This window comes from Cyanistes caeruleus, chromosome 1, assembly GCF_971803275.1.
Source record: "Cyanistes caeruleus chromosome 1, bCyaCae1.hap1.1, whole genome shotgun sequence".
Taxonomy (NCBI): domain Eukaryota; kingdom Metazoa; phylum Chordata; class Aves; order Passeriformes; family Paridae; genus Cyanistes; species Cyanistes caeruleus.
In genome coordinates, this window is record NC_141701.1 from 145,307,949 (window position 1) to 145,332,697 (window position 24,749).

At 48.0% G+C, this 24,749-nt stretch overlaps 1 protein-coding gene and 1 long non-coding RNA gene across 2 annotated transcripts in view; one reads left to right on the top strand and one right to left on the bottom strand.

Moving 5' to 3' along the window:
• Window positions 1-15,587, top strand: part of LOC147655999 (uncharacterized) — a 30,539-nt gene extending 14,952 nt beyond the window's left edge. Inside the window, exon 3 of the long non-coding RNA XR_015279758.1 lies at window positions 12,553-15,587. This is a non-coding gene — a long non-coding RNA (uncharacterized LOC147655999). The remainder of the gene's footprint in view (window positions 1-12,552) is intronic.
• Window positions 15,588-15,622: 35 nt separating this feature from the next.
• HTR5A (5-hydroxytryptamine receptor 5A) lies at window positions 15,623-22,181 on the bottom strand. Its single transcript, XM_023921936.2, has 2 exons — window positions 21,403-22,181; window positions 15,623-20,426 (listed from the first exon to the last, which is right to left on the bottom strand). The coding sequence occupies exons 1-2, from the start codon at window positions 22,138-22,140 to the stop codon at window positions 20,094-20,096; spliced, it is 1,071 nt and encodes a 356-aa protein (XP_023777704.1). The 5' UTR covers window positions 22,141-22,181; the 3' UTR covers window positions 15,623-20,093.
• Window positions 22,182-24,749: the final 2,568 nt, after the last annotated feature.

The following is a 24,749-nucleotide window of genomic DNA, read 5'->3' on the forward strand; positions in this document are numbered from 1 at the left end:
CACTGCCTGGGAAGGTGGTCTCAGCAAGCCCCTCCTGCAGTGATACCTTGCTGCGTGATGTGCCATTTACAAATAGGAATACCTGTTAGCTGTGAGGGGGAAAAAGGAAAAAAATGCCTCGTTTGCATAAAGTTTGTGTATGTGGAGTGAAAATATAGGACCAAGCCAGTATGGAATCTCAGCTGCAGGTGTGTGCAGATTTCCATGCCTTTAGAGCCAGGCAATACACACAGAGGGTCACAGCCTGTCCACAAAGCTGCTTCCAGCTGAACCAGCCCTGCTTCTGCCTCCCTGCAGCTGCAGCAGGAGCTGCTGTATCCCTGGGTTTCCCTGGAGAGCTGCTCTGCAGAGCAGGGGCAGAGCTGCCTGGCACATCTTCTGTAGCTGTGGGAACAGCCCCCCTGGCCCCCCCTGTGTTTGTGACACACAAACATGTGTTGGGCACCTCGTGTGCCCAGCCTTTTCCCAGAGGGGGCACAGGAGCTGGTTTTCCTTGTGAGATGGAGCCAGAACACGCTACTGCCTTCCTCTGAGAGCTCAGCCATGGCACCATAAACAGCTTTGTGCTGCTCTTACTCTGCACATTTCTCACCATGGACAGAGACACCATAAACGTGTTTAAAAAGAAAAGATTACTCTTTAGGAGAATGGGTAGTGGGAATTGCTTCTGTCCCTCCTCAGGCAACAAATTGGATTGTTGCTGTGAGGAAGCCACTTTGCAAAAGCAGAGTGCAGCTGAGAAACACCAAACAACTTGAAAGGCAAGAGGTGTCTCTGAAGGGCCTTGCCTACCTCTGCCAGCACCGGGATTTGGATTGAAAACCCCAGCACTGAGAAGCTACACTGCTCCAGTTTGTACAGCTTGGCCACGTTTGTGTTAAAACTGATTTGTTAGCCCATTTTTCTTTTTAAAAAAACAACATTTTCCCCATGAATGGGGTAAAATCTCAGTAAATGTTATGGCCCCAGAACTGCTGGTATGTGTTGGGAACTGCTGCTGTGAAAAGGCAAAGCAGCAGAGTGTGGATCTCAGGACACTTTACAAGCAGGAGGAGTCCCATTCCCAGGCAGTCCTGTAAGGAGCAGGCTGAGAGAACAAAACATGGGTTATGTTTTGTGCTGGTGCCAAGGACAGCACCAAGGACATGGGACCTGAGATCATCCAGTCCTGAGGGTCATGCCTGACCCTTTCAGGGCTCACCAGATTGAAGGAAATTGTTAAAGGCATTGCCCAAATTCCTCTTAAACACTGACAGGCTGGGGGAACTGACCATCTCCTTAGCAGCCTGTTCCACTGCTCAAACAGCCTCTCAGTACAGAAATGCTACAGAATTTTGAGTCTATTGCACTTCTCAGGATCCACAGCTAAAGGTCACACCTTTCACAGCACAATAAGTCATGAACCAATGTCCTCTGTCCTGCACCAGAGGTATTCTGCCCCTCCTTCCTCTTCATCCTCTTCATCCTCTTCATCCTCTGCAGACTCTAATTAACGCACTTGCATAGCTCCAAGGTTGCTGGTCTCCTCACAGGGACCTGGAGATAGCCTTGCTATTTGTCTAAAACATTACAGTGCTGGTCTGAAAGCTCAGATTAAGAAAGAAAAAAGAAGAAATGGAGATTTTGGAATATTCCTCAGCTCCACTACTGGCTCAGAGTGCTGAGGACCAAGTCTGTAACCAGCACCAACCCAGCTGTCTCTGAGTGGCCCAGACTGACTTTCTAAGGTGACTTCTCTGTCTATTCAACTAAATAATTTGGTGCTTTAATTCCAATCTGACTAGCAGTATTCTACACCTCAAATGGTTGCTTATTGCTGTTGATTCTAGATCATGGTAATTCAAGAGAGAAGAAACTTTTATCATTAATAACTACTACTTTAAGGAAAAGCCAGCTGAAATGTACTCTGAATATCTCTTCGGTGTTTAATTTTTCTGAAATATGTTGTGGAATTAGAATGAATTACAAAATTCAAATGAGTTCACTTGGAGACAAAATAATTGCAAGTGTATTGAGAAAGATGGTGTAGACAGGATCTCCTAAATGGAAAATTCTTCTTGATGAAGATTTTGTATTGGAACAGGAAAGGAGACCTGGAGACCCAGACTAAAACAGCAACTCACTTCTTAACTGAAGAAAAGCATTTTTTTTGTAGATATAGTGTATAAATAAGAGACCTCCTAATATTTAACATCTCTGTTTTCTTTGGTGCTTCTTAGGCATCAGTGATCACTTTATATCTGCAGTATAGAGGAAAAATGCAATTGAAAATGCCAAGAAATTATGTTCTAGACACTTTGTTATTTGTAAAAGTAATTAGAAATCCATACTTGGTCTGATAATGATCCAAGTGAATGCTGCTGAGTATTTCCAAATAGGACTATGAATCTGTAAAGTTCATGCTTCTTCAGGGACAGTCTGGGAACATAGTACACATCCATCTTGACTTTTTCCCTCATTTAAACAAAAAAACTCCATTACACATCAAGATACTTTCTTGCTTTCACATAAAATTCAGCTTCTGGTTCCTTTACTGTGTGTGTAACTTAACCTAATATCTGATGAATGAGATATTTATAATTTTTGTCTCTTTTGTAACTGGTGACAACTCCCAGCAGTCTGAACCAGCCACGTAGACCCTGCATGCTGATAAAATTATGGCCACCAGCCAGAATCCAGGCACATTCCCAGTGTCCAGGCAGGTCCATGGCCAAGCCATGGTGAGGTGAGGGTCAGCCTGGGATAACAGCCACGGCTGGAGAGGAAGCTGCAGATCCTGTGTCCCTCACTGAGACCCTGGCCAGGGAGAGAGGGTTTCAAATGCAGACTCACCTTGGGAATGTGTCTCCCACAAAAACTCATATTTCCTGGTGTTGTTCAGATTTGTATCTATTGTTTAGGCCAGACCTGATTCTGCTTCCTTGGGAGAGTAGCTCTTCCAAAGAGTAGTGGAAGAAATCGTTACTTTTTCCAAAACTTCATTTTTTTTCTCTCATTAGTTTTATCTTTAGTGCATTTCTTAGTGCATTTTATGACTTCATGGCCAGAAAGACCCCACAACTGGGGAGGTCCAGGAGCATCTCAGGTACAGTTCTTTGGTTATGAATTCAGTCCAGGTATCAGGAAGCAGTTAAGGGGGGAAAAGAGGTGGTCCCTGTTACCTGATAGATCGTTTCTCTCTTTTTTGTTTTTTTTTTATTTTTTTGGTAAATCAGTGAGCTGACCTGCCAGTTTTCATCCATATCTGAGGTAGTTACAGACTCTATCAGAGCACTTTGGCTTAATCCAAGCAGACAGGCATCCTTTGGGTAATTTGTGGGAAGTGCAGCCTTCAGTGGCTCAGTGATTAATTGTTCTAAATGGAGAGCAAGCTGTAAACAAGTTTCCTTGGCTCCTGCTCCCAAATCTTTGAGTTGGATTTTTTCTGGTGATTTCCTTAACCACAGCTAAATTTTGGCAGCAGTCTGCATTCTGACATCTGGATTTAGACTAATATCACTTCTGGTACTTTCCCATCAGGATGAGCAACAGTTCAAGGACCAAGGAGGGTTTGCTCTGGGCTCTGAGTGAAGTTCCAAGGGTGGGTGAGATCCTGACAGTCTCCAGGTCTTCAGTACCAGGCTCAGGCACTGCCCAAATCCAAATATTGGTGTAATGTGGGTTTTTTCCTCCTGCCATTAACATGCCTCTGGGCACTTTTTGCACTCACTGCAGTTCTCTCAGCGCCTATCATCGACCATGTGGATCAAGAGAGTGGTTTACTGTGGGGTTTTCTTTTGGATTAACAGGCTGGGAGTCTGAGGCTGCATTAATGTTAATGGCAGCATCTCAGATTCCAGTTTCAGGGCAGTAATTTTTAAACACAAGGAAGAGGGAAGGTTGAAATATTTGAAGCAGCTAAATTCAGAACTCAGGCAGAAGCTGGAGAAATAATCCCAGACCTCCAAGTAACTATTGGCATCGTACCACAAGGTGCCCTCTTATTGTTTCTATGGGTTTCCACCCTTGTTTTGTTCATCAGCCTCAGGCCTTCTGCTTCTTCTGGTCAGAATCCTTCAGGAAAAAAAACAAAACAGATTTTTGCTTCCAAGTAATGGTAACCTTCTTTCCACAGTTAACAGCTTTGGAAAAATTCAACATCTTTGCATTGAATTTCACTTTGGTCCTTGATGAGGAGGGTCCCTTTTGTCAAAGTGCCCATGTGAGAGAGGAAACAGGAGGATGGAAAGCAGGCAGTGGGAGAAGCTCTGATCCATGGTTTCCTACAGGACAGTGATGGCAAGAGCCTCGTGAAGCTCCACGGTGTTCCTCAGGGAGGTGATTTTTTTCCCTCTACCCTCTTCATCTCTTGACATGCAAACACAGCTTCCAAACCATAGCACAGCAGTGAATGATCCATTCAAACCCAGATCTTGGAGCTTGCAAACAACTGTGGGAGACACACCAGGGAGGGCAGTATAGGTACTCAGAGGGCAGGGAATGTGCTGCTCCATGGCTCCACACTTGCTGGGATGAAATTGTGAGTTTAATGATTCCACTTTGTCTAACTTGAGGAGATGTAATCAGTCCAACGCTATCACAACAGCACACATGCTGGGATTTGTCTCCGTACGAAGGCTGCAGCTTGTTTCCCACTGAAACCCAGCACCAGCCCAGAGCAGCAACAAAGATAAACTCAGCACTGAACTCTGAACCTTAACTAGAACTGCTGTAATCTCACTTAACCCCTCATAATTTTCTCTTAAGAAAATCTCTTTTTGTGAGCCTGCTCAGTTCTGGTGACTTTCTTTTCCATTCAGACCAAGGGTGATGTCCTGAAGGTTCTTGCACAAGCAGTGCCCACAGTTGTTTTACCTGGTGCAAAGCTGCTCTGCTCTGACTGCCCACACAAGGCTGTTTTCTTGTCCCAGCACTTTTCCAGTTGGGCTTACAAAATGGCAGGAGATGTTTTTTGCACCCATATCTCTGATATCTGGAGAATGTTTTGAGACCTCAGAGAAATTAAAGAAAATCAATTGGACATTTTCTTTCTAAGATGCCTTGAAAATATGAGCCAGATCCCTCCAAATTGTGTCTTTTAATGCTTTTTGTAAGCAATGTAAATAAAATGTAAATAGTTTTTGAAATGTAAATACTGAGCTCAGAAAAACTTCCTAGTGCTCCTGTCACTGCCAATATTTCTTTTCTGCTGCTTTAGCCTCAGAAATCAGAAGACCATTCCAGGAGCTCTGACTACATTTCTCTGACTTTTCACAGCAGAGCATTTTGTGGTGTGCAGCCAAGTGCTGATTTCAAGGGAGTTTGGCACAGCACCTGACCGAAATTCTCACCTCTCCACCATTCACCATGACCTGATTGCAGGGCTACCTACAGAGCTGTGCCCCCTCACAATGTATATATGGGTCTAAAACAAATGTTCCCAAGCCTGGGTGAGGGGCTTCTGTGTCTCTAAGCATTAAGGTGCCCTGGCATTGGGTCTCACTCAGTCACTCACTCTGTTTCTTTCTGAATTGTGAGTAGGACCAGGCTCCACCAGGGTGAATCTCCAAGCTGGGATCATCCACTGACAAGTTATTTGCATCCCACAAAGTCACCACTTCCCTCCCTGGGATGGATTCACTGCCTTCCTCTGTGTTTCAAAGGGGCAAATCTTGTCAACCCTTACAGCTCCCCTCCTTCTTCTGCCCACTCCCACCTTTTGCCCTTTTTCCTCACTTTAAGGGGCTTTGGGGATGAGTGAGTTCTGAAAGAATACATATAATAAAGTGTGGAATGATGACCCCAGAGCAGCCCATGGAGTAGGAGTGTGGGAGCAGCCATGCTCAGAGCTCTTCTTGTTTTGGTGCTTTTTTCAGCCAAACAATGCTCCCCATGCAGATGAGCAACATAACGTGCAAACATTGTCTTCAGAAATAAAAAAATTATCATCTGACAAATGCGTCAAAAGAGGACAATTTATATTCTGTAAGACTGCAGAGCTTGCTGGAGCACCACTTCCAACTTCCAAAACACAGGACAGGAAATATCCTGCACCGAGATGTCCCTGCTTAAAGCCAGTGTGTGCTTCAGAGGCACAGAGGGCCAGCTGTGACCTCTGGGCAGCAGCAGCTCACCACTTCCATTGTTGTGGTGTCACTGTGTCCCTTCCCTGCTGCTCCCAGGCAGCACAAGGGGAGGTCACAGCAAGCTGGGTGCTGGCACTGCAGCTCCTGGCTCTCACTTCGTGGAAACCTGAGCTGCAAATGACAAAAGTGTTTTGTTCTCCAGCACTGCCAGTCCCACTCCGCTCACCAGAAGCTGTCTGCACTGAGAGCTCTTCCTCTCAGCCTTTCTTTCATCTTGCACCTCCCATAAATCCTTTTGGAATCTGCAGCAGGGGAGCAGCAAAAAACCCGAGCTGGGATCACAACCCTTTGAAGGGAAGGATTTTACAATAGGTAGTAAAAGATAAAGGGGATGGGGTGTGTGTGCACAGATCAAAGGCAAGATCCACGCCGCCTGTCTGCGTGCCTTGGGCATCTATATGCAATGCTTAAACATGGGCTGGTGCCTCGGATTTTCTGGGGTATCCATGTCTGGTTCAGCAGCAGTGGAAGGGAGCTCAGGGGAGCAGCCCATGTCAGTGGCCAGAGGGGAACAGCAAAGCCTCCAGGAACCTTCTGAAGAGTAAGACATGGCCAGAAACCTGGCACTTGGAGCTACATGTAAATATTTTATGTATTAACCTCATGGAAAGTGAGAAACAACCTCTTTCAACAGCTTTCCCAAGCTAGTGCCTTCAGGAGGAGCTGAGTGATGTTGGGCAGCTCTGGAATGGGGACAGGGATGAGCCGAGGCCAGGCAGGTCTGGGTTGGGGTGGGGACCATACAGAGCCCATGGACAGGCAAAGGCCAGGCAGCACCAGAGAACAGCACCAACCCAAAGGACAGTGTCACACTTTCAGACCACAGAATGGGCAATACTTGCTCAAAACAGGCATCTTCTACCTTCTTGCAGCGCAGAATTGCTTGGGAATAACCTGACAATAATTAAGAAATGCAAAGTGTTTGCATTTGCAAATGATAAGTGTCACACTTATCTGGGTGGTGACTTCTTGCTCTTTGACTAAAGGAATTTGAAAGATCAAGTAAGAGCCACATGGAACCTGTTTAAAACTCATCAACAACAGGGATGTTTTGAAGCACTGTTCCTACCCATGAGCCAGGTGCATCCCTGTTTCACTTCTTGAGCGCATTCTCAAAAATCCAGCTGGCAAATCCAACATCCATTTCCACTGAATATTGAAGGGCTAAAAAGCAGTGGCTCTGGCATCTTGAGGGTCAGTGCTTTTGGCGTGAAGCTGTGGGTTACAAGTTCAGCCTGATGCTTTGTCTCCAGGATTAAAAATACATGTAACACTTGCAGTTACCAGTGCTAAAGTGCGTGACTGCAAGAGAGTGATTTCCTGTGGAGACCACAGGAGCCAGCGCTTGAAATGGCATCAATATTTTTGCCTTTGGACATTTACATCCTTATTTACAAAGAATGGCCAGTGGTCAAAAAAACAGTGTTTCAACCTGTTTAAAAAAAATACATTTCCCCATTTTCTGGCAATGTAGCTGTAGTAGATCTGCTGTTGTGCACGGATTTGATGAACCGGCTCCAAGGAGGTATTTGGGTAACAAGATATTAGGCTAAAGAAGAAATTCCCACTGTGCTCTCTCTTATTTCACCAAATTAAAAGAAACCCACAATATTAATTCCTGAGTTTTTCTCAGAACCATGGTTTATATTATATTATCTAAGTCTCATTTTAAAGGAAGAGATGCTTGTATGTCCCAGAACCTCTCACTAACAGGTTTGTGCAGTGCTTTTCCACACCCATGATGTGCTGGGCTATCCTCAAGTGATAACCCCTGCTCACACATGTGGGCTCTGCCTCTTTGCAAAGCCCATTTTAACTGTCTCAAGCAGAAGCACCAAGCAACAAGAACAACGAAGGGCAGCCAAAAACTCTTCCTGTCTGACCAGATCTTCCTTCACTTCCAGGAGCCAGACCCACACAGCTGTGAGCAATGGTGCCCAGGGCTGCCAGGCACATGGGGCTGCCTCCTTGGCAGTGCATGGGGGTGGTTGGGCATTTTTGATCCCCACAAGGCATGTAGAGGAAGAGGAGTCTGAGTGCAGAGCAGCACACTGGCAGCTTGTCAGCTCCCCAGACAGATGAGCCTTACGGCGGAATCTGCAGGGATGTGCTGCCACATCAGCCACAGCTGAACGTCACTGTCTGTCACCTCCACACTCCTGACTTCTCTTTAATCCTCAAACCACTGTCTATCCCCCGAAATGCCAGTCAAATGAGTGACTGGAGGAGAGATGATTAAGTTGTAGGCAAAACTCCTCGTTCTTCATTAGCTTCCCCCTGGCAAGTTAGACACACACATAATACACCCACACATCACCAAACAACTTCACGCAACTCACAGAGGTTTTTTTTCTGAAGGATGAAAAAGAAGAAGGAAAAAGAGTCTATTACATGTTTTACTACTTTAAATACTTGTGAGACATGTATCTACAAGAATTCTCCTGATGATCCCTCAAGACAGTAAGAAAAATGAGAAAATAACATTTGTTCTCTATTTAAAAAGAAATATATAAAAATTTTTCATTAATTCCTAGAACACTGTAAGTCAGAGTAGAGACTCCATCCCTGCCTCCCACATGCAATCAGACACAGGAACAATGCACTTCATTTAATTGCAGGAGAGGATATGAATGTGAAGAGATGAAGCCATCTGTCACATTGCAGTCCAAATGAATGAAGCCCCTGCAAGCATTTCTGTCCTGTTAGTCCAAAGCTAATGACCATTCAAAAAGGTCCAGTGGCACCCAGTGACAGGGTCAGAGGCAATGGGGGAAAATGAAAACATTCTGAACATCAGGAAATATATTTTTGCTGAGGCTGCCTGAGCACTTGCACAGGTTGCCCGGGTGTGGAGTCTCTGTCCTTCGAGACACCCAAAAGCCATCTGGACATGGTCCTGGGCAACCAGCTCTAGGTGCTTGAGCTGAGGGATGAACCAGGTGACTTCCATCCAACCTCAGCCATTCTGTGAACTCTTGGTCCCATTTCTTATCTCTGTAGCAGTCTCTAACATCAACTCTTCATGCATAATGATAAAGTAGCATTCACTCCTGAGGGATCAGAGGGATTACCAAAACATTCTGCTAATCTCCTCCAGGCAGGGCTCAGGAAATGCTTTATCTTCTCAAATCACATATAATTGATGTAATAGAAAAATTCAACAAGCTATCAGAATTTTCCTTGGTGAAAATCAGTTTGCCTTTGATTCACCTTTCCTTTTTCCCTTGATCAGAGAGAGGCTTTAGTAACTAATATTTTGCTGAGACAGGTTTTAGTCCTTCACACATTCATTCAGTATTTCTAGTCAGGAGCAAAATAACCAAAAGGCAGCTATAAGAGTGGATGCAGTGTGACCACTTCCCCATCCCTGGAGGTTTTCAAAGCCAGGCTGGATGGGGCATATTGGAAGGTGTCCCTGCCAGTGGCAGGGGGCTTGGAACAAGATGATCCTTAAGGTCTCTTGCAACCCAAACCATCCTATGATTCTGTGATTGTAAAAAGAAATACATGAGTGATTTTGTGTATGTTTTTTAGGAAAAGTGTTTGTTTGTGTTGATTTTTTCCAGTGTGTGGGGGCTGAGAGCTGTGCCCAAAGAGAACATGTTTTCCTGGTATGTTTAGGTGTGCAGTGCTGTACGTTTGGTGGGAAAACTCAGAGCAATTAATCTGGGCAATTGCTGTGTGTATGTTCCCACGTGTTCTGTGCTGCTCTGCTTGGAGGGCAAAGGACAAAAAAAAGGCTCCCATACTCACCTGTGTCTATAAAGAGTCCTAAGGACATTTGTGCATAAAAAAGTTCCATCCTGGCCCCATAAAATAAACCAGTCATTCTTCAAAAATAACATCATCCTACAATGTGGGTAATTCTGGTTTTCGTGTCTTTTTGCTGAAGACACACCCCACTTGGGACTCCCCCAGCCAGAGCCAGGCTGTAGCTGTGCCTTTGCGAGGAGCAGGAGTGTTAGAGGGTGCAAAGTTGGATAAAGAAAGGAGTCTGGAAATGTGCAGTGCTGATTCTACTCTGAGGCATCTCAAAATTCAGGGCAATGAGAAGAGGCAGAGGAAGGAGGCCAGTGGATTTCACAGAATCACAGAATATGCTGAGTTGGAAGGCACCCATGAGGATCATCAAGCCCAGCTCCTGGCCTTACAAAGAACCAACCCCAAGAGTCACACCACATGCCTGGGAGAATTGTCCAAACACTTCTTGAACTCTGTCAGGCTGGTGACCACCGGTGTGGTTTAGAGGGCTGTAATAGCAGATGTACATGGTAAGCAAAAAAGATATTTTCCACTTACAAGGGGCTGTATGAAGCTGAGCATCCAAATGCTGAACAACGTGAGCATGCTGCTCATTTTGCACATCTCAAAGCTGGAGGGGACTTGCTCAGCGACAGAGTGCATTTTTCCTTTCCTTCCACCCTCAGCACTAAGGTTTGCATTATCCAGGTTATTTAGGTGCATCACAACCATTCAAGTAACAATGAAAAAATAAGTCTCTGAGCATGCTGCCATCTCTCAGGACTACATCTGGGAGCAATAAAAGGGCTGTTGCTCCGTTTCCCCCTGCATGGCAGCTGGCAGAAGGAGGCGAGCAGCAATCAGTCTCTTTCTGCCCTGTGCTGCCGCCCTCGAGCAGATCCGAGCACTCTCAGCTCTCGTCTTGCCGAGCAGACCGGTCTTGCCACGGAGCAGGGGGAAGGTCAGAGCGGGCCAGAGGGTTCTTTTTCCGTGTCCTCCGTGCTGCGAGGAGCAGTCAGCTCGCTGTCCCGCTGCCAGGGCAGAGCTCTGTCTGCGGCCCCCGGCCCCCGTCCTGCGGGACAGAGCCAGCGGCTCCCCTCAGCCCTGTGCTGCCTCCAGAGTCACCGCCCGTCCCCACGGCAGCCTCTGGGCTTGTGCAGGAGAGCAGGGCCAGGTACGAGCCGGGGAGTATTAAAAACGAGATTCACTTAATAAATTATAAAAAGAATTTAATATAAACAAAAGACAATTAGGAGACAAAAGAAATAAAGCAAAGGGGTTAAAACGGCCGGGTGCCCTGGTGGGTTACCAGGAACACACCTGGTATCTCAGGAGTGTCCTTTTTATCCCCTCTTTGCTGTGTGAGGTTAATGCATATTCAAGCATGTCCCCTCCCTGGTTCCACCTTCTTGGATCATGTTATTTTCTGCTGGTCAGCATAATTTTTGCTGGTTATCATTATTCTAGCTGGTCAGCATTATTTTGGAGTTTGGTTTCCTTTTTGCTGCAGATGGTCACTTGTTGATAACAGCCTGGGCCCCTCATCCTTCCCCTGAGGGCAGCTGGTCTTCATATCTTCCACTGATAACAGTTTGGGTTCTACTGTTCTGATAACAGCTTGGGCCCCACTGTCCTTCCCTCTGGGGTTTCCTTGCCTTGTACCTAGGAAATTCTTTTAAACTTAAGACTTGTTAGCATAGCTAAAAAGTATTTAATATATAATATTCATCTGCGAAAGCCAATATCACAATACAAATTTATAACAGGAGGAAGCACAGCGCTCTCCATCTCCGCGGTGTCCCCGAGCCCGGGGTGTGTGCGAGCCCTTCTTCGATTAAGAGATCTTTAATTAACTCCGCTCTGTTGGGGAAGGTGAAACAGGGAAACCTTATGAATGTGATTGTTTGGCACTAGATTGTGAAAATATGAAGGCTAGAATCAAAGTAGAAATGAAAGCCTGCTTTGAGTTATAGGATATTGAGTACTGGTTAACCAAAGAACAATAGCCTAGCCAGCTAGAGGAGAATCCCTGTTGATAAAACAATGTCCTTCTGCTGATAAGAAGAGTCCAAAAGTAAAGAAGCAAGCAAAGAACTTGTAAAGCTCTGTAGAGTATAAAATGCAACACTGTATGTTAATATAGGGAAGCCCATAGGTTGTATGTAAATTCTTTAGTGGGTGTGTCTCATGGTGATTGGTTTCTGGTAATTAGAATATTCACGATAGAAAAAGATATATTGGATTGTAACAAGAACTTCGCTCTCTTTGCTCTTTGCTCTTTACTCTTACCTCTTACCTCTTACCTCTTACCTCTTCTCTCTTCCCTCCTCCCTTTACCCCTCTCCCCTCTCCCCCCTCTTAACTCTCAGCCCCCTCTCCCTGTTCCTACCCCTCTCGCCTTCCCTGCTCTTTCCCTCTGTTGCTCTCTTACTCCCTCCCTCTCCCTTCCAACCTCACCTTCCCTGCTCTACCTGTTCTCTCTCCCCTCCCCCAGACCACGTGGACGCCAAGGCTGGTGGCGGACACGGGTCTCCCCTCCTTTTACTCTTATAATAAATCGCTTATACTTGAACAGCTTGACCCTGGAGAAGTCTCTCACCGCGAGCGAGTGTTTTTGCATCGCCAATACCGCTCCCATTAACAGCGATGGGGACACCGAGGCTGAGACAATTCCCTTTTCCCTCAGGGTCCCCTCAGTGAGGATCACGGCTGCTTTATGGTTTTGAAGTGTCCGAGCCCACCGCAGTTTCAGAGGGATATCAGCCCATTTGATCTGGGGCTTCGTGGCTCACCCAGGTGACACCAAATCAGGTGATGTCTTCTCCACTGGCCCCCGAGGAGCAGCCCTGGCTCTGGGAGCACCACCACGGCTCTGCAGGGGGAAACAGGCTCCACCGAGCCATGGCAGAACTCCTCGGGGCATCTCCAAGCGCAAGAAGGGAGCCAGGAGAAGCGGCGTGGAGCGGGAACTGCTGCTCACCTGCGGCTGCCAGACAGAGGGATGAGGAACAGGGGTCTGAAAGACAGCCCAGACCCTCCAAACATGCCACATCCAGTGTACCCTGAAGGCCAGGTGACCAGGAGGGCAGGAGGTGCTGCATTGCACCTCATGCTGGGGAGTCCAGGACACAATCCCTGCGGGACAGGCACCTGTGGAATCACCAGGGGAAGGTGCTGTAGCACACGCACAGTGGGTGGGTACGTGGTGTCTTGGAAATGAGTTAGTAAAAGTGGTGGAAAAGCTGATCTGATGAGCAGAAGCAGATTTGCTGTCAAATAAATTACATTTAAAAGTTATTTGCTATGTTCTGCATGCAAGCACTGGACAATTTGATGGTTTCAGAAAGAACTGACAGGGTTTATGCTGCTTACAGTGTTCTCCAGGTGCCCTAAATGCTCATTTTAATAAGAAAAAGCCCTGACACTCATTTTGGTTGGCAACTATTAACAGCTTGTAAAGTAGCCCGAGGGCTTTAGTCAGAGTAAAGTGCTCTGAAACCCCCTGTAAGGCTGAGGTTTGTGCTGCAAAGCTGCAGGAAGCAGAGGAGTGTGGCTGCCTGCTGCATCACCTCTCCTCAGCATCTACCTGTCTCCTTCTTAAAAGTCTCAAAAAAGCTTAATTACTTAATACCACGGGATCTCTGTTTCTTTTTCCATTCAAATTCCAAATATTGAGAAACCCCTCGGGCCAGCAAGTGTGCTTGCACTTGGCATCTGCTGTCTGTTTAATATTCACCCCAGCGCCGTGATGGGCAGGTGGAAGGTCCAAGATGCACTGCAGGAGCATCCTGCCTTACTGCACCTGGAAACTTTGGCATCAGGTGAGCAGCTGAGGAGAGAAAAAACATCACAGAACTGCAGCTCCCGGGCAATTGTGCAAGAGGCTCCATATGCTCCGGTGCCCACCGAAAGAGCCATTTGGCAAAGCATCAAAATTATCCCTCCCCCCTCCTCAAAGGCAGGTTTCCACTCAAACTGTGAAAATACGTGACCACGGGCTCTGCTTGTCCCCTCTGAAGTCTGCCTGACTGCAGCACAGGTAGCTTGTGGGGCAGCATGTCAGGCAGATCTAGAAGGTGATCACATTAATTTTCACCACAGTCTACGTGGCACAGGCTCTTTTGGGTTGGAAACAACCCTGTTTGGTCCAGCTGTGCCGTGCCAGGGAGATGTTGCAGAGGCAGCACCCTGGCCAATGTGTGAAAGATTTCCTGATAGCCAGAGCTCCAGAACAGCAGTAAAAAGGTGGGACACGTGATGGACCTTTGCAAGGTGAGCTTGACCAGGCATGGTTCAAGTTTTGGGACTGCCCAAGCAGGTGTCTGCCCACCTGTCACCACGTGAAGAACCAGGTGATTCAAACATTGAATCAGGCAAGAAGAAGCAGATTTTGGGGTTTTGTGGCTATTGGTTTGGCATCTTGGGCCCAGAGACAAGGAGATTTTCTTCACCAACAGAGATGCTAATTTTGAAAGGCTGCCCTCCTCTGTACCATCAACTGATGGTGGGACCTGTGCTTAAGCACAATTTGGGGATGGAAAGGCACAAGGAAGAAGCACTGACCTCAGGCTGCAGCCCTGAACTGATGAAAAATGCAGTGTTTCAGTCCAAAACTTGCACAGACTCAGGACCTGGTGAGCAGCCAGCAGGCAGTTTGGAATGATACAGAGGTGTCCACCCTCTGCAGCTGCCAGGGGTACTGAACTGGGCAGGGTGGATATCTCAGCCACATGGACTTTGTAACCTCTCCCAGGGGGGCAGTCAGGGCTGGGGAATATTTTCCTGCAATTAGAGCTCCAGTGAAAAGTTTTTTACTCCTCTCTTTCTCCTTCCTGCAGAGATGACCAGGCCCATGGTAGTGGCTGCCTTGCCATGTTTAGTCTCAGCAGAAGCAGGGTGGGGACTAGAAGCAGGATTAGGAACCATTTTGTTGAGAATGGCTCCAGCAGAAAGCCAAGGAGAGGGAATAGCTCCAGTTTTATCTTTCCCCATCCTAGTTCCTATCAGAGAGCATTGGTGGGGCAGTGCCTGCTCCAAGGACAACCCCTGGAGCTGCTCCAAGCTCTGTTTGGTCCCATCCCCCAGCAGCAGTGGGGCTTCAGCATCGCAGAAGCTGCTGTTCCCACTGCTGAAATGGACAGAAAACGACAATGCACTGGGGGATCCAGGGAAAGGGCCCATCTGCCTTGCTTTTGAGGATGATTAGGGACAGTATTTGACTTGGCTAGCATGGGAAATGGCACAGAATGGCAATGCTGAGGCTGACTGGCTGGCAGTGGTGAGGAGGAGGGAGGAGCAATAAGAAGATGAACTCAAATCGCAGCCTCTCCTCCAGTGAGCAGCATAAAACCCACAGCTGGACACAGCCCATGCACAGGCAAGAAATAAGCCTGCTTGTTCCTGAAATGCTGAAAAGTCCCATATGTTCAGCTCCTGATGCACCCCATCACATCAACCTCCTCTTGTCTCTCCTCCTGCAACCAGGGCCCCATCCACTGCTCCTGGACACGTGCCTTTCCCTCACCCCAGGCTGAAATGTTCCCAGACAGTTTTCATCCTCGCTTCCCTGCAGAAGTGACCTTATTTTCTGTATTTATACCTTTCCAAGTCCATAAGTCATTAGCAATTATTGGACAGTTTGAACCTCGTATTGGTTTCTTCTTCAATTTTTAATGGAGGCATTGAATGTTGTCAAGTCTGATTCATTATTGAGTGAATACTTTATATCACCATCAGCAATGAACAATGTGCTGCAATCAAAGACATCAATGTGATTTATTTTAATTATATTTATTTCCTGTAATTTTTTATTCACCGAGTACTTTATCAGCTCTTCCACTTTTTTTTTTGCCCAGGATCAATTTCAAGCTGTAAATCAGTAACAGGATTTGTCTTAGACATACTTGGCTCTCCAAATTTGCCTTTTTAAAATACTGGCACAGCTCCAGCTCTCTTTCAGTCTTCTGCAACTTCCTCAGCACCTCAGTATAACTAAAAATAATGAGGACATAAAGAGCTCTTTGGCCATGTCTTAAATTCGATGAAATGCTGGCAGTGTCATGATTTTCATGCCAGGGTGCAAGGCAGTGGGGATGCTAATTTTGTCATGGACGTTTCACCCCGCTGTTCTTACATGGATCATTCATGGTGCCTGTATCACATTCACCATGGCTTTGCTGGAGTCCTGGGGGGATGCTCTACCAGTGATGGTAAAATGAGGGGTCCAAGAGCAAAACATCATGAACAAAGCAGCCAAACCACTCAAACCACTGCCTTGCAAAAATCACTTTGACACTTTGTCAGTCACACCTCACCACTGCAATTGCTGGAAGGAATAGTCATTAATTACTCTTGTCAGGTGAAATTTCTTTAATTACCTGCAACTTTTCTTCCAGGAAACTCCCACTTTCAGCTGCTGCTGGCAGTCCAAAGGATACATCTCCTAGCAGTATTTTTTATGAAAAGCCCAGAAAATTACCAGGGGATGAAGTCCTGTGTGGCTCACCTCTGGCTGCGTAGGGCCAGTGCATGTCCTGGAGTCACCTGCCTGGCCTGCCTGTGATAAGGGAGCCCAACAGGCTGGCGGGGGGAGGAGGAAGGCGGTTAGCCAACCTGTCATGTAATCCACAGGCTTCCTTCAATGACCTTTTCTTTCTTCCCTAAGAAGTAAAAGAAACGCAGAGCAGACTGCCTGGAGAGCTGCTGCTCCTTGAACCTTGACAGCACGCGCTCAGCATCGCGAGGAGACGCTCAGCAGCAGCCGGAATTCAGCACACGCTGCTCGCGCTCCCGAGCTCCCGTACAGATGTTCATTGGATTGTCAGGGCATTGAGAGGGAACTAAATTAATTGTAAGTGGGAGCAGGTTAGTTAAATCTATTCTGGAAGTATTATATAGCCATTAAATTGCGTACAAAACTCAATAATAATGGGTAATAACGTTCTTCCTAGGAATTAAATAGAAGCTCAATTTATAATGCTGCTCGGCATTCAAACCAGAGCGTTCCACCTTCCTGGTACATGATAAACATTTAGTAATTAATCCTCACAAAGCCTCACTGAGGCAGATCTCTTCACACCACTGATTCTGTGTATAAATGGGAACAAGAAGGTACAAGATGCCTCCTTTGAAGCTGTGGTTGCCTATGTCTTCAAACATGATTTGCATCTCTGGGAGCCCACTCAGCATCTGTGTTTGAATAATGAGAGGTTTGTAAAAAGCCTCAGAGCCTGGATCAGATGTCCAGGTCTCTTTGTGACACTTCCCTGTGCTGAGATCATTGTGGCATGTTTCAGTATGATTCTGCAGTGCAACCTCCAGAATAATGATATTTTCCCTGCCTGGTCATATTGCATTGCTGGAATGATCTTGAGAAGAAAAGCCCATGGTGTTGGGTCTCAAGCTGCAGGAATTGGCCAATACAAAAGCTGCTAATTTTGTCAAGATTTAAAAGAACAAATCTTACGACCAACTGAAAACTGTTTTTTTGCAGAAAATGATTGTATCAGATGTGGCCTGTCAAATAAATGAGAGTGTAATTTACACCAGGATGGTGGAATACTCATGACTACAGGCAAATTAGAATTATCTAGTGTCAGTTTAAAATTATCCCCTGTCTCCCTGTCACTGTTTAAGGCACAGCATGAATAAACAGAGGGTGCAATGAAAAGGAGCTTCACCCCAGCGCCAAACTGCAACAAAAGTAGGGAATTTCCCACTGATTTCAGTTTGTCTGCTTACAGGGGACATTAATTTGAGTTTGCAGCTGATTCCACAGCCTGCACAAGGACCTCACACAACAGAGACAAGAGAATCTGCAGTACTCATCAAAGAGCAAGTAAAAATGGCATAGATACAGCTGTGACTGACATGGGGCTGTGCAGACATGGTGTTGGGTGAGGAGATGGGGAACTAAGGTCCAACTTCCCAGGTGATCCACGCTCTGAAGTGTTTAAAGTGTCACTCTGAAAGCCTAAGAAGTAGTCTCCTACTTTCTGGCACCACCAACCTTAGCTGAAGTTCTGGCTTGAAAAGGGAAGTGTTTTTTCCAAGTAATTTTTGGCTAAACAACCCTTGGCACAACAAAAGCAGCAACTTCCAAATAGAACAAATCAGCATCAGTGATGAGCTGTCCAGAGAAAGCAGCACAGCCTTTATAAACCCAGTAAAAAAAAGCTGCTCAAGAGTTTATTACAATTCTTGATACATCAGAGATGTCACTAATAATATTTTAAAATATGTAACAAAGAAAGAAAATGCTCTTTACTAGTTGTAAAGATTGGCCCACAGTTAAGGGGCAGGTCAGAGCCTCTTTCATGGGAATTAGAAGATTACTCCCATCCCACCCATCTTCTCCTTGAATTAATTAACATTAAAACTATGCTTTTACGAGACAAGACATGCCACATAAAAATCTGATTCATTTGAAATCGCTGAAAAATTGTCCATTACTTTCAATGAGGGCAGGGTTTTACCCAATATTTCTATCAGACTTTTTAAAGATGGTGTTAAGGAAGATCTAAAGGGCTATCCTATTTCTCTTCTTGCCAAAAGGCAGGATCAGCTATGTCCATGTCAGTGCTGATGGATGTTTGTCTAACTGGTCCTGAAAGGGCTGCAGTGCTTTAATAGCACCTTGACTTCTGCTTCCATTTTTACCTGCCCAGAGACAGCAAAAGAAAAAGGGCTTTTATTGCCAGCTCTGCCAGGATTTTTGACTGGTTTCAAGGACCAGTGACAATTTTAACATCTGAAGTCTCACGATCTACTACAGGATCCAACCACAGGGAGCTTTACCATCATTTATTGACATCTTTCCCTTTTATCTCTTCTTGAGATATCTGACATGAAATCAGGCCATTCTGATTTCCATCTTGTATTTCTTTTCACTGTTTTAGTTGTGGTCTGATTTCAGTGGCTGCCCCAGAACCAAGTTAAAGCTAATGCTTTCCTTTATCTGCAGTCCTGTCAGTCTTTTGGCAGCACAGTATAAAGTGTGTAACTCTAATTTGAGGAGTGAAATGCCAACTACTATAATTAAGTTGGCAATGTGGAAAGGCAGGGAGGCAATAGAGCAGTAACAACCACATGGGATGGAGCCTTAGAGGGGTGGGAAGAGAAGGACAGGTGGGCAAAAAAAGAAATATTCAAGTCTGTTCCTTGCAGAAGAGAAGCTCCATGGTTTGATTACGCTTCCAGAAAGAAATATCACCTGTCATTAACTGCCCTTTGCCTGCAACCCAGTGCTTGTGGAAACAAAGTGGCGTTTTTGCTTTGGTTTCAAGTCCTGGATTGCACTCAGAAATAGTAAAACACAGCTCCTCATTGAAAGGCAACTTGAAATACACCCCTTGCATACCCTGAAACTACAGGAAATCTGCCCACAGCTGCTCAAAATACATTTATGTTTTAAAATGGGAAACAACAGGCATGAAGATTAGCAATTACAGCTGGTATTTCTGAACATAAAGGTTTGAGACAGATGCTCACACGTAGCAGTTGGGGAATGAGAGGTGAGTTTCCCATGCATCCTCTCTCATTCCAGGGTACACCATGCATTAAGCTTTCACAGTAAGTTTTTGTTTGTTGTTTTTTTTTAAAAAAAACCTGCTACATAGAATCCGAAAGCAAACAGACACAATTTTGCCCAAAGTATGTGACAAAAAGCTTGGTAATTGTAGTCTGCACTTCACCCTTACCAAGGGTTTTATTCCCCAAAAAACAAACACTTTGCAGTCTTTACCAGTGAAAGACAAGACAAACCTTGTTTTCAGCCAAGCCATAAAATATGTACTCTCATATGTAATCACAAAACCTCCTGATGTTTTAGGGTACCAGCTTTGCACATGGGACAAAGCTGATTAATGCTGGGAGACACCAGCAGCAGCCAAACCAACGTTTCTTTGCCAGTGGACTCCTCTGCACCTTTGGTGCCTCCAAACAGAGCATCACTGGGGAGGCAGGAGGAACACAGCAGGGCACTGGAGCGAGGGTGCCAGGCTGCTGGCAGGAGAAGCCCTTACATGCTACTTGCAGGAAAAACAGCAGCTAAGAGGCTGGGATGGAGAGCCTGCCTAGGGACTGGGACTGATTCTGGGACATACGACCCATGGCGATGCATTTTCAGCATCACCTCAGTATCTGTGGCTTTGGACTTCCTCAGGAATTTGGTCAGAACCATTGACACTCAAAATCAGCTTCCTGGGACAGCAGGAAAGCTTTTTCTGCTCACTGCTGCCTAAAGAATAGGTTCCTGAAGGCATTGTTGTAGTTTTTGTTGAAAGCAGTGTAGATGAGTGGATTAAAAAAGGAATTTGAATAGCCCAGCCATAGAAAAATGCTCTTCCAAACAGGTGGGATGTCACATGAGCAGAGTGGGTTGATGAGCTCTGTGATGAAGAAGGGGATCCAGCAGAGCACGAAGACCCCGATAAGGATGCCCACCATGAGGGCAGCTTTCTTTTCCTTCTGCTCTCTCCACGTGTCTCCGTCCGTCTGGAACGTAACAGTGGCGTGACGGACAGTGAAGACCATCTGTGGCTGCTGGGCTGCTTCCTTTACCTGCCAAACACAAACATGAGTTGCACCATATGTACCCCAGCCAGGTGATCCCACACAGCAGGTACAGAGCCCAACAACGCGAGCGAGGGCCAAGGCTCCGGGGGAAACACAGGCCATCCACGTCACTCTTCTGAGGGGAAACGCAGGCTGGATGACCTTTTCTGGGTGATGGAGACTATTGTAAGTGAGGCTGGAAAAGAAACTAGGGAGAGTTCTGAGGGTACATGGGGTTACTCACACAGCAGCAATTCCCCACTTACAATCTGATTGTAATGAAGATTACTTCCCCACTTATAATCTGATAGCAGAACAGACACACACCCACATGCCATGCACAGAAGTCTGCTTACTTTCTCTAAACCCATTGAGTTGAGGAGTCCTTGGTAGAGAGGGAAGGAAATTAGCATACATTTGCTTCCTCCCTGCAAGGAATCTTTCCAGTGCAGAGTCACCGTGCCTGGGATGAACTGACATGATGCAGTCATGATTAGGAAAGATTTCCAAGGACATTCTGCACATGTGTTTTTCATCTGGGTAAATTCACAGTGTCCCCAAAGCCACAGCTGGTTGCCAAGGTACCATCCCCAGCAGACACAGCAGCCCATCCATCCACTGTCCCCTTGCCTCCCCAGGGGAGGGACGGTGCCCCCTTACTCATGCCGGCCAGCACTGATTCAGCATTCCATGGGGGGACACCTGTGAGTCACCGCTCGCCCACGTGGCGCTCAGGCTCACAATACGTCCCAAAGTTGCTTTGGCTACACCTTGAGCGCTCGCAGCTGGGGGCTGGGAGGGAGCCAGCAGACTGGGTTTGCAAGCTTTGCAGTCAGCCTTCCCTCGGAAGCCTCCAGGATCCACAGGGCTTTGGTGGACCGCTGCTCACTTGCACACTTTTGGTTTAAGTTTCCCCCACTTCTACAAAGGCTTGCCTGCTGCCAGCGCTTGACCCGAGCAAAACACAACCAAGCTGACCTACCTCCAGCGCTTCTGGTGTAATGGGGGTGATGGAGTTGCTCTTGCGAGATCCGATTCGAAACCTGGCAGCCTTGTAGATCTTCCAGTACACAAAGAGCACCACGCAGAGGGGCAGGTAGAAGGCCCCGAACGTGGAGAAGATGGTGTAGGAGGGCTCCTGGCTGACTTGGCACTCTTCACTGTCCTCTGAGTAAGTCTCTCCCCAGCCAAAGAGCAGTGGGGCCAGAGAGATAAATGCGGAGAGCGCCCAGGTGAGAGCAATCATGATGTTGGAGATGCGGCGCCGGGTGCGGAGCGTGTACTCCAGGTGACGGGTGATGGACCAGTAGCGGTCGAGGGCAATGGCCGTGACATTCCAGATGCTGGCAGTGCAGCACAGCACATCGAAGGAGATCCACACCTGGCAGAGCGACCGGCCCAGCCGCCACCGCCGCCCGGACAACTCGTGCACCAGGCTGAGGGGCATGACGAGGGCCGCCACCATCACGTCAGAGATGGCCATGGAGGCCACCAGGTTGTGGGGCACCCGGTGGAAACTGCGCACGCGGAGGATGGTGGCCAGGACCAGCCCGTTCCAGAGGAACGTGGCCACCACCAGCATGGCCAACAGCGTGAGGACCAACACGCTGAAGACGGAGAGATGGGCCTGGCCGCCCTCAGGACCGGCGGAGGACCCGCTCCTGTTGCCGCTGTCCGGCGTCGTATCGGCGAGGCAGCTGAGGTTGAGCGGGCGCTCCATGCCGGGGCTGCGGGGCGCCGGGCTGCTCGGGGCTGCTCGGGGCTCCTCCGGGCTGCTCGGGGCTGCTCCGGGCTCCTCCTGGCTGCTCCGGGCTGCTCCGGGCTGCTCCGGGCTCCTCCGGGCTGCTCCGGGCTGCTCCGGGCTGCTCGGGGCTGCTCCGGGCTCCTCCGGGCTCCTCCGGGCTGCTCCGGGCTCCTCCGGGCTGCTCGGGGCTGCTCCGGGCTCCTCTGGGCTGCTCCGGGCTGCTCGGGGCTGCTCCGGGCTGCTCCGGGCTGCTCCGGGCTCCTCTGGGCTGCTCGGGGCTGCTCGGGGCTGCTCGGGGCTGCTCGGGGCTGCTGCGGGCGCGGCGGCGGCGGGAGGCGCTGCGCTGCCCGCGCCGGCAGCGGGGGAAGCGCCGCCCTACCGCGGGTGCGGGGGGTCCCCGGCCGCCCCGAGCGCCGCCGGGCTCGGGGGCTCCCGGCTGGCGGCCACCGGGGGCTTCATCCCCGGCAGGAAGAGCCCTGCGTCAGCCGCGGCTGACGGCAGCCCCCGGCCCGCCCCGGCGGCGAGAGGCGGCGGCTCCGCGGGCGCGGGGGGTGCGCGGCTGGAGCGGGGCGGCTGCGGGGCGGCGCGGAGCGGCTGGAGCGGGGAGGCGCTGGCGGCGGCGGAGCGGCCGGAGCGGGGCGGAGGAGCGGCGGCCCCTGCGGAGGAGCCGCGCCGCGGGCTGGCGGGGCCGGGGCGGGCAGGTGAGTCCCCGGCGGGAGCGGCCGCGGAGGGAGAGGTGCTGCTTAGTCATGTCCGTGCGCGGGTCGGAACCGGCGCCGGGCCGAGCGGGAGGGCAGAGCCGCCGGCCCCTGCCCCAGCCGCCTGTCCCTGCCCGGTCCGTGCCGCCCCTGCTCCTACCCCAGCCCGCTGGCCGCTGTCCTTGCCCTGCCCGCCGCCCATCCCCTGCCCGCACCGTGCGGAATCGGCCCCGGCTTTGTCTCGGGGTGGCTTCGCCCCCTCGGGGCGTATTCCGTGCCAGCCGCAGAAAGTTAGCATCCCCGTGAAATTGTCCCTGGGCTCCTCTAAAAATGTGTTAGTGAGGCGCCACGGGAATTTCCTTGCTCCCAGATAGGCTACACTGCGCACCCAGGAAACCTGTTTGTAACCCTGGTTATTCTGCGTAGCGGCAATGTGGCAGGGGATTATTTCTTAGAGAACTTCTGTGCTGGCATTTCCTAACTTGTTAGCAATTGTCGGGCCTTTTATTAGAAATAATTATTCACTTGACTGCTCTTATTAATTGTCTATTCAATAACATTAGCCATTAATGAAATGCTTGAGCATTTCCCCCGGTTTGCTTGAGCATTCCCCGTGGTTTTTAGCACGCTAATTGTGGTGAGCAGTGGGATTCTGGGCTTCACAGCAGAAGTCAGAATCTAACCCCACCGAGTAGGATTCCCTGTGCCCCAGCTCCATGCAGGGATGCCAGCCAGCTGCAGCTCACAAAGCCCTGGATGGCTTCCAGGCAGGGCTGAGCTGGTGCTGGCACTCTGCTTCTCCAGACAGTCCTGGGATAACAGGTCCAAAGAGCTTTTGGGTCAGACACGTGAGGTGAGAAACTGGCAGGCACTAACGTGGGGCTCACAGTTTGCATCTCTTGGGGGAAGGAAGGGCATCTGTGTTATCATCAGGTGACAGTGACATTTGCTGGTGAACTGCAGTTTGAGAGAGTTGGGGAGAAGACCCAAACAGAGATGTTCAGGCTGCACCCCATGCATTCCATGCTCGTGGTAAACCAACGGAGGATGCCAAACTGGTGCTTCCTCCTGCCTCTCCTGAATCTCTTTGGATTTTTTAATGAAAACAGCAAGTAACAATAACAAAGGGTAATGAACAAGATGTTTTCCACTGCTGCTGCTTGTTCCTCTGTGCTACCAAGGGAAATACAAAGCAGCATATCCAAAACAGGTCCAGGACCTTGTTTCGGTGGGATGGGATCTTCCCTGTATGAATTCACTCAGTGCTGCACTACTCATTCTCAGAACCAGGGATCCTATTGTCGTACTGGAACAAATGTAGCCTTAGAGACTATAGCATCCTTTTGGAAATAAACTGCCATCTTTTGGGGGGAGAAATTATTATTTTATCTTTCATGCACAAAACTGACAATTTTGGAATGAGTAGGTTTTTTACTTACAACTCAAAGGACAAATGGGGTTTGCAGCCTTTCATAAAGCCTCTTGATTTAAAATTCCTGGTTTGTAAGGTACAAAACATCCTTGACTGTCATTATATTGATCAAAACACTTAGCAGCTCCAAGGCTGAGAGCTTTTTGTTGCGTGGGCTCTTCTCAGAAAAACCAATGACCCAGAATTAATATAATCAACCACAAATTATAAAATATGTGCTCCTGAAAATAGATTATTATTTTTTGTTTCAGGAACAAATGGACAAAAATTACATTTAAAGGGAAATGAAAATAAAAATGTATTAAATCTAAATAAGTAAAACTGGATTATGTTCTCATGAAAAATCATTAATACTTCCATTATCTTACTCAACTTTAAAAAATACTGCCAATAAAAAATATTGGCAGATGCTGGAGCTGAATGGGCCAGTTGAGAAGTAAAGGGAAATAGAGAAT

What these genes read in the sequence shown, in the direction of transcription:
- HTR5A (XM_023921936.2), bottom strand. Translation starts at nt 22,140, where the DNA reads ATGGAGCGCCCGCTCAACCTCAGCTGCCTCGCCGATACGACGCCGGAC. An exon ending in TTACACCAGAAGCGCTGGAG is followed by an intron (nt 20,427 to 21,402) that starts GTAGGTCAGCTT and finishes TGTGTTTGGCAG; the next exon opens with GTAAAGGAAGCAGCCCAGCA.